Genomic DNA, 16,616 nt, shown 5'->3' with positions numbered 1-16,616 from the left:
TAAGAATAGCGACACTGGTTCTTACCATGCTGAGTATTCTGTATAGTCTGAAAACCTGGTACCCGACACCACCGTATTATGATCGTCAACAATGTCCCGGTAAACCTCCCGCCTGCCTCTGATTACTAACGTAAACGGAAGTATCGTAGAGAAGGGCGAAGGTGGCTTCGGGACACCGCCTGCTAGATCTCCTCAAGGGACAACCGAACGGTATACCCAAGATGATGAGATAGCTCGGTGTCGAGTGGGTCGTGGGACGCTTGAAACCTTCGCGATCCCCGGACCCCACCAACACCTGGACCAGCCATTGCGACAGCGGCTGGACCGAAAAGGCTCTGTAAGGGTGATGAATGCGGTCGTGAGTCCTCGCAAGGCTTGTGTTCGGAAGAAATAGTGCTGCAGCGCCTTATCGGACACCCCAGCCTATCTTTGGCTTCAGCCGAACCTTGCCCAACCCTGGGGATTGGAGAGGGACGAATGTCGGTATGCACCGCGCCGCTCAGTAGTCACGAGAACAGAGCGCCAAACAGTGTCGCCCAGTGTTTGTGAACACGGAAGCTAACCTCGAGACCGTGTGCAACTCAGCACCGCCGCCCCGAAGCCAACGCCTAAACCGGAAAGCCATCTTGAGAGTTACGTATTTAAGCGCCGCTTTTGGACGGAAGGTCAAAAGGGTGACCCTTAAAGTAATCTAAGACTGTGTTGGGATCCCTTAGGAGGATCACTTTCCTTTTTGGTAGACACTCGCTGAACATACCGTCGAGGCGTAGACTAATAAGGTAACCATCGGCTATGATAGTCTAATCCGCCTCGAAACCTCGGTGAATGGAGAGGACAGCTGACTTATAGCTGGCCCCAGTGGCCCGCTGAAGTCTTGCTTGGAACTTTTCTGTCAGAAACTCCGGAACTAGCAGCACAGAGGCCCTAGCGGGAGAGCTATTTGTCTCATTGCACCAAGCGTAGTATGGAGCCAGACTCTGGCTATACGACGGAGGGTAGACTTCCGCCAGCCCGGCGATGAGAAAAACAGCTTCTGATGAAAAGTATCCTCCGCTGCGTGTTCCTGGTAAGGGCCATGCAGCTAACTGCAGGTGCTCTAGTGATAGACTGGTACCTCCGCCCGGGCATCCGGAGTAGATCTGGTACTGGGAGTGCCAGCGGCAGCCGCTAGCAGAATGACAATGCAGTCTTCCCACCCGATCTTGGCCACCACCCTCATGAGTAGTGAGATCGGAGGGACTGCATAAGCTGTCATCCTCCCCAGTCTATGGACAGAGCGCCCACGGTGAATGCTTGGGGTCCGCGACCCTTGAGCAGTACACCGGCAGTGGATGATTGCGATGAGATGCGAACAGATCTTTCGAGGGGTGGTACATCCCTTGAAGATCGCCTGAGCGACTCTGCGGAGCAAGGGACCATTCTGCTGGTCCCGACACCCTTCCTCGTGACAGATTGTGCGCGAGGATGCTGGTGACGCCCGCGATGTGCATCGCTCTCATCGTAATCTGCCTGAACTTGCACCACCCTATCAGGTGTCGTGCATGCAGGCTCAATCGTGGTGGCCCGGAGTCCCCTTGTCTGTTGGGGTAGGCTACCACGGTTGTGTTATCCGTCAGGACAACGGTATGTGATTCCACGATCACCTCCTCGTAAGCGAGGAGGTTGATGTGAAACTCTGTCTCTATGGCCCCCATAGGCCCGAGACGGAGTCTCCAGGATGTGGACCCCCAGCCCCGCTTTTGACGCTATGGTCGTCACCACGTGACATACCGGGGTGCAGGAAACCTGACACCCTGGGTCAAATTGGGCTGATGGGTCCACCACCAGAGTTCTCTCGCGCGATCTCCGACAACGGAACCGCGAGGGATATTGGTGACGACTGGGCCTGCAAGCAGGCTAGAAGGTGTAGTTGGGTAAGCCTGACGTAGAAACGGCAGTACAGTACGAGGTCTACCATACTGGCCATTAGGCCTACCACCTTCATCCATGCCACAGCGGGTTTTGCCCGAGACTCGCCAAGAGTCAGGCACACCGCACCATGTTCGCCACCCGCCGGGTGAGAGCACCGCGAACCCCTCCGTGAGGGTGATCTGGGCCCCTACAAATAGTGGTGTTGCGTCGGGACCACGCTGGACTTTTTTGAGCTGATCAAAAATCCAGGGTCCCGCACCCCACGGACTATCAACCCCATGAGACCCGTAGTCTTCAGTGGAGTGCGTCCGTGATATGAGCCAAACGTCCAGGTAGCAACTGATGTTGACACCCCTGTGCTTCAGGTACGCTGCCACCGCTTCTGACCAAGAGTGTTAAACACCCTGGGAGAGATGGACAGGTCGGATGGCGGTATCAAAACTGGTAATTTTGATCCTGTACCTAGAAGCGCAGATGCCTCCGATCTTGAGAGGCGATTGGCATATGCAGATAGGGCGTCCGAGAGATCTAGCGATGTTGTTCCCATGCCCCTGATGGGGCAGGCTAGCACCGAGGCGAGAGTCCCCATTCTGAACCTCTTGGGCCTGAAGAACGGTTCAACAGCCTGCGGTTCCGGATGGGGCTCCTGTCGCCGGTCTTCCTTGGAGCCAATGGCTCCAAGATCACCAGAGAACGGGGGTAGACCGGGACAATCGCCCGCTTCGTGAGAAGCTGTGTGATCCCTGTCAGTAGTGCCCGACGCTGGGGGCCGCCTGACGGCACTACTGTGGACCTCTGAAATGTGCAGACGAATGTGGGGAGACTGGGTTGCCAGTCTGTAACCCCACTCACCACTGACCATACCCAGGCGCCAAAGAGATGGTTTCCCACCTCTGGGTGAAAGCCATAAGCGGTCAGCCCACTGGGAGATCCCCTGTGGAAAAACCGCTGAGCCCCCAGGAATGCTCTGCCTAGCTTCCCTTGGAAGAGCGCTTGCTCTTCTTCGGGCTTGCCAGCTGTTCCTGTGCTACCCTTGCGCCTCCCAGAAATGGGTGCTGCAGAGGTAGTGGGCTCGGGTACTGTTGGTGGTGCACGGCCTGCTGAAGTCGGAGCTCCTACCCATGGTAAGGGCAGTTTCCGACCTCTTCAGAGTGCTCCCGCTGGTAGCTTCTTTGCACGGTCCTCCACCGTAGCGCAGAAGCATCCCAAGAGAAAAAGGACCCTGCCTTTCCATCGCGTTGAGCGATTGGAGTGGCAGGCCCCTCCCCCGGCGCTGAGTGGACACCCTATGGGCTAGGCCCATGGAGCTCTCGTTGAGGCTAGCTGTTAGCACCGCTAATAGGCTCACCTCGCGGAAGAGCTCAGATGTTGTCTGAGCGGGATACGCTTGACGACATCTGGGTCCCTCTCGGATCCCCTCAGGTAGGTCCCGTGGTCCTCCCGCTGCTACACGCAGAGGAAGCGTGCAAGCACGCGGCGCCATAGCTCTACTGAGCTCGACAGCCCCACGATATCTACCCGTGAGGTTTGCGGGAATGAGAGTGCAGGCGCCCCCTGTGAGGAAGCAGCAGCTGAGCATCCTACTGAAAGGATCCCTGGTCCTCCTCCATGGACTCCCCCCTTAGGGGGTGTCCGGAGGAAGATCAGTGCTGTTGCTCCCCTCGCAGGGCAGCGGGGAAGGAGATTGTAGTGATGTCACTACCGGACTCAGCTTCCGACTCCTTTCCTCGCCCACAGTATCCGTGATCATGTCTGGCGATGACGGTAACTGAGGACGGGCATCTGAAAGCGGGTAAGAAGGCATAACCACTGTGTGGCTCGCCGACTACCTGCCAGCAGAAGAGGGAGTACTCCGCAAGACCCTGAGGTATCCGCCATGGCACCACTGGGTCCGCGCATCTGCTCGCAGCCGTCGTCCTAGCGCTTAGCAGCACGGGCCTACCCTGATCAAGATCTGGGTTAGCCCCATGCCGGCTGGCCTGGTCAACAGCTGATGTTGGTACTGCGTGGCCATCGCTAGGCGACCCTTGCCACGGTGCTAGGCCGTGGAAGAAACACCCTGCGGCGGGTACCACGGGGCATACCCAGCCGGCCGCTGACCCTGAAAGGATCCGCCACCAGGGTAACCCCATGGTACTGCAGTACCAGCACCGCCTCCCCCCCCCCCTTGTTGCCACAGAGACTGTGGCGACTAAGGCGGGTGCTGCGGTACCGGTGCGCGGTAGCAGCGTGGGTACCCGTGAGGGTTCCCAACTGTGGACCGCTGTACCTCGCCACACCGCGCTCCCTGTTTGGGGATCAAGCTGTGTGCTGGCGTGGTACCGGCGCCGGTACTAGCATGGGTACCCGTGAGGGTTCCCGGTTGTGTACCGCTGTATGCGTGGTTCCAGCGTAGGTGCCCGTGAGGGCTCCGGCTGTGTACCACTGTACCCATGCCTCACTGCGCTCCCCGCAAGGATCAAGCCGCGGTGTATGGGTACCCGCTATACCGGCTGTCCCTTGGCTAGAGGGAGCTTGCCTAGTACCACGGGTAGCTGAGCTGCAGATACCCCGATCAATCACCTCGCCACCTGAATAGGCAGCGCCAATCAATGGAGCTATGCCCTGTTGATTTGACAGTGATCGATCAAGAGAGGGTAATTGACCCATTGACGGTAATGGATCACCCACGCTCCGCTGGCTCTCGAGGACATAAGTGGGTTGTTGATCAGCTAGGCTGTTCAAGCTACTTACTGTACCCTCTAGAGCTTCGCCTAAGGTCGCTGTGTGTGGCGGACCACTCACGGCAGCTATGGGCGGGTGCATAGCGGCTACCACTGAAGTCAAGCCGTAGCTCGCCTTTGTAGCTGCCATCGAATGCACCTGGGTCGCTGTCCCGTGAGAGACTGCGAGCCCAACCCCTGAATAATCGCCAGCCAGTCCCTGTGGACAGCCAGCAGCTATTCTAGGGCCCAGGGTATCACTCGGCGGTCCCGCCATGGAACGCTGCTGTGACAACCCCAGTTGGTTCTGCTAAGACTACACCCACAGCGTTAGCAGCGGTATCGCCTCTGTTGAACCCATGCATGCTAGGGTTCAACCCAGGCAAGCCCGGGTACCTTTGCATGCTGCCCGTCGCTGGCTACTACTGTGGCTGTTTGAGCCCGTAGATATGCCTACAACAGACGGGTGTCCTCCTGCTAAAAACCCGTGAGGATTTTCGCTAGAGGACTGGTATCCTCCTGCTACAAAACCCGCTAGGGTTTTCGCTGGTGGTTACCGCTCTGCTGCCTGCTACTTTGCTCCGACGTATAGTCAGTGCTTTCGCTGGCTGCTGAGCCTTTGGACGCGCTTAGCAGTCCCTCGAAGGAACCGCTTGCTTGTCCGGGGACCGGAGCCCCTTAAGCAGACCTGCCATGACCCATAGGGGCTGTCACAGCAGAATCTACCGATCGACTGGTATCCTCCTGCTGCAAAACCCGCTAGGGTTTTCGCTGGTGGGTACCGCTCTGCTGCCCGCTACTTTGCTCCGACGTATAGTCAGTGCTTTCGCTGGCTGCTGAGCCTTTGGACGCGCTTAGCAGTCCTCGAAGGAACCGCTTGCTTGTCCGGGGACCGGAGCCCCTTAAGCAGACCTGCCATGACCCATAGGGGCTGTCACAGCAGAATCCACCGTGACGACCTTACCAGTGCCCTTGGTAGATTTCTTCTTCGCCTTATGGCGATGACGGAGCCTATCCCCATCTTCAAGCTGGAACTCGGAGAGTCCTAAGCAAAAGAAAGACATCTAGAAGATCGTGAGCACTCCTGTGGGTGAAACAGAGCGGGTGTGGGTCCCGCTCCGTCACCAGGGAAGGGCAAGCCCGACAGGGCCGAGGCGAAGCGAGGAGAAAAGGGAGGGGGCACTCCCCCCAACACGCCGACTCAAGCCCAGTAAGCAAACCTGAGCACGGAGGCTGGTCGCTAACGTTAGTGGTAAAGTAAGGACTGGCTAACTTTATTACTAAAATGTCAGACGGGTCCCTACCAATCCCCACCGTATGAATATCTGATTAACTCGTCTTTATTGGACGGTAATGAAGACATAACGATAGAGTAATCACCCTAACATAGCAACAATAACCTACCGTACATGAAATACAATGTGTATGTACAAACATCTATTGTAACTTACAGGCTGCAATGGTTGTTTTACGTGGGAAACAAAATGAATGGCGCCAACGAAGCGGCCATTTTGAATTGCTCGTGTGTCCCGTGATACAAACGGAGGCACGATATGTAGCTAAGTTTTGGATCGCTTTTTTGTCACTTTTTCGCCAGAAAATGCCGCCAAAACTATCCTCAGCCGAACAATACCGGTTTGGTTTTACCTAAGGTGTGAAACTACAACCAGTATATCTCGCCTTTGGTCGAGAAATTGATACACAGTGCTATGAACAATCGATAGGCACGCGTCTGTGTCAGTCGGAGACCAAGGAGGATAAGGGACGATCATATGGTGTGACGTCACCTTTTGGGTGAGTCCACCGGGGATCGGGGTTTTTGTTATTTATTCATTTATGTGGGACAAAATGACTATTGGTTTTTCCGCATCTCGGATCGATGCAAGAAGTATCTTAATCAACATCGGAAACGGTAAGATCGACCGGTGTACTGAGTCTTTGATTCGAAGTAAATCAATTACGCCGAATTCTGCACCTATTTCACACGTGCGAGTCCGATGTTGTTCTCTCCATTAAGTTGATACGCATGCGTGAACAATGCAAATTATATGTGAAAAACTACTACTGTAAGTAATAAGCATTTTAATGAATAACTGTACTTTTATGGCGTTCAAATGTTGTTCTTGTCATGAAACTTGACGTGCGCTGTGTTCATCAGCGACTATATCATACTTCTTCCGTGCTGCTTCGCTCAATCAATTATGCATGACTATGACGTCACTCATATACGATCAATGTAAAGAAAAATAACACGTTAAATGTAAAATGGGACATTTGCATATGACGTAGGTGTTTTGGCAGGGCTTCCGGGGAGGATATTGTGTACATTACGCTGGACACTCGTAAACAATTTTATCTTGCGATATGGTGTGCGAGTTTTGGCGATTTTTCTTGGAACCATGATTATTTTATCATTCAATAAAAATATGCTGTAAGTTGGAAGAAGCCCCACGCTTTTTATTTTAATCCCACGCTTTATATCATTCCACGCTTTTTACCCAAAAAGTTTAAACCCCCACGCTTTCACCAATTTTCAGAATTTCGAACCGGCACGCATTAAAAAGCGTGGACTGCCGAGTGTGGTCTCATGAGGACAACGCATTGATGTGTTGTCCAAATAATTGGGAAAAACAGCAATCACCAAATTAGAGGAATACTCTGGAATTAATGTTAGTTTGCAGTACCAGTTCTTTAATTAGTTGTTAGTTTTATTATGAAAATTTATTCTTTTGCGTACTCATTTTCATATATATATTTCACAATTTCATTCAATTTAGAAGATTTTCCCTAATCCCGATTCAGAACAGATCAGACTGAAATTGGCCTGATTCAAAAGCTACCGCTCTGACCTGTGCACCCCAGTCAGTATAAGGCCAATGATCGAAGTGGAAAGTTTGAAGTGGGACAAAACAGAAGTATCTTAAGCGATCGCTTAAAAGCAAATACCCTAGCTACATACATGTAGACATTTCACTAATTCATTTCCTGTAAATGTAGGATGCTAGTGGCTTCCTCATTTAGACACCTTTGTTATTTTTAACCAATTGATGCTATTTAAATGTACAGGGATTGGCTACATTGTATACAACAGATCATTAAACTCATAATATCCAAACCACAATCACTAAGATAGATACATGATTAACCTCAATTCCAAGAGCATATGCACAGGCATGTATCCCACGTGATGCGACTGAGTCATCATGCGAACAGTCATATGGTGATGGAAAACATGGCCAGCCAAGCTACACCCCTATGGCAAGGTAAGCCTGTGCACGTCTCTGGCACCCGAGAGGTCGGTGGTTCAAAACCGCACCCGAGAAAAAGTTCTTCTTTCTTCCTTCTTTCCTTCCCCCTCGTTAAAAAGCAACTGGGGCGTTAGGGTTAAAATCATCACAAGTGCTTTGAGGATATTATTAATTTGTACAGTTCCTAACAGCAGATACTCTGCAAGTGAAGATTACCAATGGCTTCAAAACAGGACAATGTGTTTGTCTAGCCATGTATGCCACATGAATAGTTGAATGTATTCCCTTGCTTCATTTAAATATGCAAGGACTTTACATACAGCATCCATATTGCCAGGGTCGGGAAATACAACTAGAGACTAAGGGTGATTAATCACCAACTTTAACAAAATAGGCCCCGGATAGGCCCCCCCCCACCACGTGCAGAATATTCTGTCAATGGAAAAATGAACTGTACACAGGGCATACTTTTGAGCAGCCCATGCACATTGCTAGGTATGTTCATAAAATTTTGAAGTTCAATATTTTTAGCTGAAAGTTCTTTCATTTGAAAGAGAATCAAATTACCTAAACAATAAGGGGTCAATCATGTTTCTAGTGCATATACTTTTGAAATTACAGACAAAAAATAGTGTCACCAAATTGTCCAAAATTTTGTGTGTGAAATTGTGACAGCAGGCACATGTACAATGTACACTACTGTATGTGACCCCAGATGACCTCCTATTCTTTACTGTAAGAAAGCTGTTTTGGATGGTCTTGATTTACACACAAATTGCTTTTGAGCTAAATCGAGTGTCAACTTGGTGGAACATGGATTGCACTATGTGATAGTTTATGAATCCATTATTATCCCAGTACCAACATAAGTCAACATCACTTAGGTTTTGGTTGTCAAAATTAATTTTTAGTAATTTTTTCCATTGAGCCCCACAGTAAAGCCATTTTTGGACCGTACAGGCACATTCCACTTCCCTATGGACGAATAGCGCCACCTATAGTGTGAGATGTGAGCCTGGCTAACATTGCATACCATACATAATAAATCTTCTGTGTGTACATGCTGTATTGTTTGTATAATAAATGCCCTGGGGCGTTGCATTTTTCCAAAAGAAGTGTTTATTAGAACTTTAGAAGTGAATTGTCAGTGAGAAAACCTTCAAAATCGGGTTTACATTCCCGATGGTGCTCCTATAGAAAGGAGGAATTTACGCCTATACTAAAACTCAAGATGGCACCTCGTATTGTGGTAAATACTATGAAATTACATCTGTAAGTGCATATATGTGACACGATCTGGTCCATGGGGGCCAAAGGCGGCAAATCTGAAACTGAGATAAAGGCAAAAATATGGAGACAAAAACGATAAAATACATAAGAAAATAGACATCAAAAAACTTCATAACTTAAAAAACCAAGTAAGCTAGACCTCTGGTGTTTTCAGCATTTAGCCTATTGTATGTATGCAATAATTACAGTAACTCAATTTTCAAAAATGCCTCCTTTGGCCCCCATGGACCAGATCGTGTCACATATTATTAAGCAAGAATATGATTTACTTAGTGAAATTCTACCATAATTAGGCAATGAACTATGAAGCATTGCCAGAGTCAAGTCTGCTGCCTGCTTCCGTAGCAGCTAATACTGATGCACTTTAGTCTTAATGTCAAATCAAAACCAAAAATTTATTTTTGACAACTAAAACCTAAGTGATGTTGAATCAACATCACTTATTTTTTGGTTGTCATTGTTGACTTATGTTTATGTTGGTACTGGCATAATACTGGATTCATGTTCTACCAAGTCAAAGCTCTTTTAAAGTGCAATTTTTGTGCGTAAATCAAGACCATCCAAAACAGATTTCTTACAGTAAAGAATAGGAGGTCATCTGGGATCACATACAGTAGTGTACACTGTACAATGTACATGTGCCTGCTGTCACAACTTCACACACAAATATTTGGGCAATTTGTGGTCTTAAGGACATATTTTTGTCTGTAACTTCAAAAGTATGCACTAGAAACATCATGATTGACCCCTTATTTCAGCTAAAAATATTGAACTTCAAAATTTGATGAACATCCTCAGATAAGCCTAAGGTATCAATTTCTTTTGCAAAAAAGGTAGCCTTTTTAGCCACTTAGGCCTACAAGTCAGTGATTTTCATGTTTTGTCGGAAGCCGTTTTCCAACTGGTATTTTACATGCACAGCAGAAAACATTAAAGCTAGAGTCCGAAGTTTACCGTTTTCTAAAATCCATTTTCCGTGTTGTAATCCGTATTGTAAAATTTGTAAATCCGTGTCATGAATAAAGCTTAAACTGTATAAACAATGATATTACGTCACAATAAAGTGTTCAATATCGCGATCAATATGCTCTGATTGGAATATTCTCACGATAATAGGCCGACTATTACGATGTTTGGAGGGATATAGGGGGTTCATGCCTTGGTAATATACCTTTATTTCGGTATTATTAAACAGTATTTTTATCATAAAAATTGACACACACAACTCATGATTGTTTCTCTTATCTTTTAACAAGTTTTGTCACATCATACAAAAATGTCATTTTCCGTGTTGTACCTCCGATTCCGTGATTTTTTTCTGTTTTCCGTAAAACAGAAACTTTGGACTCTAATTAAAGCCCATACGGGAGCTACACCCATCGAATGTGTGTCATCGGCCCTCAGGAACCCATGGATTCGATTCATTACATACGGGAGCATGAGTATTACCTAGACCTACTTTATTTAGGTATGAAAGGTGAATTCAAATTTGCCATCAAACCACATCATTTTATATCAAATTAAGCCATCCATAATTTTCGCTTATTTTAAGTTGTGCACAAAGCGTATGTAGAAGAGGGAAGGGGTAAAATTTTGGGCATGTGTGCATGAGAAAAATGGCGTATTTGTTTGAGCAAATAAAAAAAAAATAATGGTATTTTCCCAACATTTTATTCATAGCTTACATGTAATAACCTAAGAAAATTTTAATGAAATTGTTTAACAAATTCTATAATATATACCAATAGTGATTTTATCTTATTGTTGTATTTAATTGTTCTATTATGCACAGCAGCACAGTGGTCCTATATACCTTTTGCTGAATACAAAACTTTGTTATGGCACTCTATACAGCATGTTACCTTAATTTTTTAACAGAAAATATCTAAAAGTTGAAAGAGTAAATTCAAGTCTCTCTTTCGTCAAACATGGTTTAAAATCTGGGTAAGTTTTCTGAGACCCAGTCATACATACTCACCCAAACAAATTTCGAGAACCTGTGGGCCCTTCACCAGGTTTGTGATGCAAGGAAGGATATTTTGTTTGAAGTAATATTATTTTTTATGTTTTATTTATGTGGAAGTCTTTCAAACCAAGAAAGAACTGCCACGCATGCCATTAGGAATGAATGTTGCATCCGAACGTTTATCTGATATGGGTAAAGGTAATAAAGTTGCAAAGAGACCTTCACACCATTCCTACGGTTTAATTTTGATATGCCTAGTGGGTACTCCCGCACCAACGTTGCATTGTATACGCTCGCACTAAGGTATCCGCAGGCGCAGAGTATATGGATCAGTAGTATGCCCCTAACTCGAGGGGGGAGGGTAAAAAGTTACGCATGCTTTGCATGCCTTATATTAAGTATGCTTGGACCAGGAGCTAAAATGAGCTCCTGGTCCAAAAGATGGCTCCTGGTCCTATAGTTTGTAGTGTAAAATATTGGACACACCAGGAGCCAAAACCTGGCAACCATGGGGTAAAAAGAGCCTGGGTGCCTGCTTAATATAAGCCTTGATGCTTTGTGAAAATGGCGAAAATTATGGACGGCCCCTAATCATGCTAATGAAAGCCAAATCTGAAAACGTTTTGTCATAGCACTTTCTGTAGCAAAGTTACATCTTGTCAAAGGCTGACAAAAATATTCAGCTAACTTTTAATGCATCAATTAAAAAACAAAACAGCATAGTCTCATTGATAGAACAGCTTTTCTATGTAGAACTGTCTGAACTGCTAGTGCTATCAAATCCTGGTCATTTAGGTTTCCTTGAAAAATCTGTTCTTTTAATTTTCTATGTAAAATATGTATTGTGTTTGGGCTGGGCCCCAGTTTGGACCAATTTGGCTGACTAGCAAAGGTGTTTAACAGCTGAGGTTTGCCTTTCATACCTACTCAGTGAAAAGTGAAAAGGGTGTAGGGCTACGTATATTTTGACTTTTGAGTTGATCAGTGAAAAGTAGGGCCGGCGTCGGCACCGTTTTTTGATGTCGACATATTTCGTATCTTGACGTCGACAGTGTGTCGACATACATTTGGGTTCCAAAAAAAATACCAGGACTTTTTTTTTTTCATTTTTTTAGGAATATTTTAAAAATTTTAAAGGGAAGCCCGCCAGAGCAGTTCTTCTGGGGTGAACCAAACCTGCCTGGTTATCAAATTAATACCAGTGACAGGTGCTGATTGATGTTTTAATGTTACTGCATCAATTAGCGCAGGCCTGTCAAACTCAGAGATAACCTTGTCACTAATTTATCGATAACCAGGCAGGTTTGGTTCACCCCAGAAGAACTACTCTGGCGGGCTTCCTCTTTAACCTAAAAATATCTAAAAAAACACCGTCGGCAATTTCAGCAATTTCCAAGATGGCCGTCTTCATAGCGAGCATGTAGCGATAAAAAGTGTACAATTTACACCGGAAAACAAGGCAAAATACTGCCAAAAGTATGAAGGCAAATAACATGAAAAATTGGCGATAGTAGGTAAAAGATAAGATTTGGCCAATATTATGAGTGAAAATGAGTTTGCCTGACGAAGTTTTACTGGGCCATTGCCTTTGCACTATGTCGCCATGGACGGAGCTCTGTCGATATGTTGACATAATTCACTTTGTCGACAGGATTCCGACAGAGGACCTGTCGACGCCGGCCTTAGTGAAAAGGGTTCCTATTTTGCTCCAAGGCCAGTGATAACTTAGGGTTCATTTTTTCACTTGCTCGAGAAGTCTAGCCAAGAATGTGCTCACCGATAGCGCATAACTTCACATTCTAGGCTAGAGACCATTGCATTCAAAATCTAGTCTGATTCGCTGAAGCATGACACTGTGTAAAACAATGGAAGATCAGAAGTAAACACAGCCGATCACGACAGGCGATCGCATCAAAAATGTTGCTAAAATGACACTTCAGCAAATTTTGAAACTGTCCAAAATAGGCAAATCTTGCCTTGTCTTGTCTTGTTAATACTGCACCAACCGCCGCCGCTGGGCTATAAATGGGCAGTCCCCCATGCATGCAGTTGCTAAATTAAATTCGTTGATTGAAGCAGCGACTTGAAGGCCTTTGGATCAGCAGCAGATTTAATGTGTGGCGGCAGGGAGTTCCAAGTCGGTATTGTCCTAGGGTATCTAGTGAGTAGCGAGCGGTAGCAGTCCTTATTGGTCGGGATGGTGTTGTAGTTTAAGGGTTGGTTTTGACGGGTTGCTGGTCTGTTGCTCTGATTGCAGGAAAGATGACCAATGTTGGATGGAGTAAATGAATAGCTATAGTGTGACGCTTTTCTGAAGGGTGTCCCATTTGAGGTAGTCTAGCCAGCAAGACTTCAGTCTTTATCATTTAAACATAATGACATCTACAGACACATTACAGTTACTGGAACTACCATTTGAGGTTGAGGAGCATATCTGTAACACTAGTACTGGTCTTTCTGTAGTCACTGGTTACAAACCTCTTCTCTGCATTTTTTCAATGTTGATGTGAATGGCCTGGTAGGGATCCCAAATGGCACTACAGTATTCGAGTCTTGGACGGACGAGGATCTTTTTTCTTTTTTTGATCTTGTGCAATTCCAGAAGTTGCGCCAAGTATTTTGTTGGAACTAGAAATGGTTCGGTTAAATGTGTTTTGCCCTAAGATTGTCTGACAACTCGATGCCCAAGTAGGGATGATGTTTAACTTCCTGGAGTGTTGAATTTCCCATAGTGCACTGATGATGGTAAAAATTCTTCTTGTGGCCGGTCATTCTCATGATGAAGCACTTGGAGATTAGTGCCGACGACAGCACTATTGGAGATGTTAAATTTCATCTGCCAGGATGATTCCCACTCGCACAACGAGTTAATATCTTGTTGGAGCATGGAGGGTATTACAGTCATTTGAAGAATTTATGGGCCTGAGGATCAGATCGGTTGCTCATACAGTTTACTCATTGAAACAACTTTCATCCAAATTTCAACATTAATTAACAGAATAAATATTCCTCCGATGCAAAAAAGTGCACCGCTGTCCGACCGAAAAATGATAGCAACGTACTACATGTAGCATTGAAATGAATGCGTAACTTAGACTGCGGAACTCAGTCCTCAATGATAGTCATTCATTTATCTTTTGGTCGTTATATGACTATCATTTGAGGACTGAGTTGTTATAATATATTTTCCGAGGAGCAATTTCAGACAATAGCTGGGGATTAGTGGGGCAGAGGTTATCTATTGAATCCTTTTCATGACTACTGAAGCATAGTCAAGTCTGCCAAGCTTCGCACAAATTGAAAGACCATGTTAACTCTCGACAAAAGAATGCATGCATGTCAGGTCATACGACACCAATTTGGTGTTTGTTATGACACCAATTTGGTGTTTGTTATGCTCCTCGAAATTAGTACCTTACAGTCTATGTCTGTGCGTAACTAACGTGTGCAAATTCGAAGCTAGAGTTCTCGAGTAATTTTTCACTCAATGAAGGTCGGTGTTTAGGGTTGGGAATCTGAGGGGCTGCTTGAGGATGACAATAACATATTGGTATGTGAGTGCCCCCTCCCCCCCCGGTCACCAGCTCAGCTCAGGTTCATGCCGGACATGGCATGCATCAATTCAAACAAACAAAACAATGTCACATCTCCCCACATTTCAATTCATTCAAATCATATGTATATTCGAGCTTGATCGAAAAATCTATCTTTTATGCACGACGACACGAGAGTTATGTGTGCATAAGATAGAACTTACGGCTATTTGAAAACGCGCCTGCATAGCGTTGATACTTTTATAACGTTAGTAAAAAACATTCTTCCTAATGTCACTTTTGGCTACAATTTTCCTGGACTAACATAATGTATCTTCGGATTCAAGGTTGCTTACTTTTAGAGAAAAAATACATCTTTGAAGTACATTCTGGAGATGTTTTAGGTCACAGCAGTGCGATGCTCCGAGCAATGATCATGGCTGATTTACTGTCACCGATGTACACGCTTAGAGACGACCTTTTTCAATTGGGTACATCCGGTCATAATCAGTCACAGTCACTGATCAGTGGTCACAGTACATGCGCAGTGTAGACGGCTGGTGGAATAAGCACGTGCGGAGTTCAGGATTGGCAAAGCAGCGACTTAGTAGCCCAAAAGGATGACTTTTGAAGATTTTCCACACTGCAGTTTCCTGTCCAATAGACACCAATTGATGGTTAAGAAAGTAATTGAGCAACTTTTCAAATCTGGCGTAGGCAATTTATGGTATTTTGCTATCCCATATAGATACACCAATGTATGAATTTTAAAAACAATCGATCGACTTTTAATTTATTTGACTCGCGATTTGGGCTAACATTTTTGGCAACACTGCTGGAGGTCAGTGGGTGCATATACAGCAGAAACACGGCGTTGATCAAGCCGCTCGGAGAACTAATATTGATGTTTTTCGTAAGTACATGTATGAAAATTTAAGAAAATATTATAGTACAGTGTGTCGGTAATATGTCACGAACTATTTCATGATATTTTGGAGACAACAACTAACTTGAGGAAGAAGTTTTTATTCATATGCATGAAATTGTACTCTGTATGGCAACTGCGTACATGTATCACGACATGTACATGTAAACAAGTAACGCTACATACGATAACATCTTAGAAGTTCTAACTTTCAGATCACAAGCTATCGGGTTGTTCATACGAAAGTTAGAACATTTCGCACAAATTCGAGCACGCTGCTAGGAATCGTGAGCTTTTCCTCATTGTATTGTTACTACATCCTTACTTCCTGTCGAGTATCGCAGTAGAAGTAGAAATATACATAATACAGGCACATGACAGGTACATACAAAACATTTTTCAGTCGTCGAGCTTGACTTGAAAACACAGAGGCTCAGCATGCTCAGGCAGCAGCTTCCGTGTCAACACTTACCATTCCTTCGGGAAGAATTTCGGGTTCCTCGGGACGATTAGTACTGGTTTCAACCTCCATTGTACACATTGAATATCTGCACAATTAATCCTACGTGTAAAAATTAAACCAAATCCATCAGCAGTTTAAAAAATCTGTATTTTCAGTAGTCCCTACAAAGTGCTAAAGATACAGCAATGACAGATTTTTTTTCATTAGTGTTGGGCGCATTGTTGTAGCATCATGTTCGTACCGTGACTCATGACAAAGCAAGGTAAAAATGAGGACACAAGAGGGCAGTCAGACCACCTGTGTGGCGATCAGACCTGGTACTGGTGATGGGGTGTATCTGTCTTGTCACCTGTGTACCCGCCTGTGTAACACTGGGGAGGGAAGAAATTTTGGCAAGCCGAAAGGGGGGAAGAAATTTTTGGCACACATTCATGGGGCGCCTTTAAAACGCACTAAAAAGGCTTAGGAAAATGGTAACATGGGGGGGGACTGGCTCATAATTATTGCACACATACTGCAGTTACTGTCCGTTTTCCTATACACAATACACAGTGCTCTCACCATTGACGCGTGACCCC

The 16,616-nt window shown here is 45.9% G+C and overlaps 1 protein-coding gene across 2 annotated transcripts in view; it reads right to left on the bottom strand.

The window, feature by feature from the left end:
- The window catches only part of LOC140149084 (beta-TrCP-like), a 58,538-nt gene extending 42,284 nt beyond the window's left edge, over positions 1 to 16,254 (bottom strand). For both annotated transcript variants that reach the window (XM_072171246.1, XM_072171247.1), the window contains exon 1: positions 16,048 to 16,254. In XM_072171246.1, the coding sequence (XP_072027347.1) occupies positions 16,048 to 16,116 (69 nt within the window). In that variant the 5' untranslated portion in view covers positions 16,117 to 16,254. The remainder of the gene's footprint in view (positions 1 to 16,047) is intronic.
- Positions 16,255 to 16,616: the final 362 nt, after the last annotated feature.

This window comes from Amphiura filiformis, chromosome 3 (genome assembly GCF_039555335.1).
Source record: "Amphiura filiformis chromosome 3, Afil_fr2py, whole genome shotgun sequence".
In the NCBI taxonomy this organism is placed as follows: domain Eukaryota; kingdom Metazoa; phylum Echinodermata; class Ophiuroidea; order Amphilepidida; family Amphiuridae; genus Amphiura; species Amphiura filiformis.
Note: the sequence above shows the minus strand (reverse complement) of the source record. Positions and strands in the feature narration are given on the sequence as shown.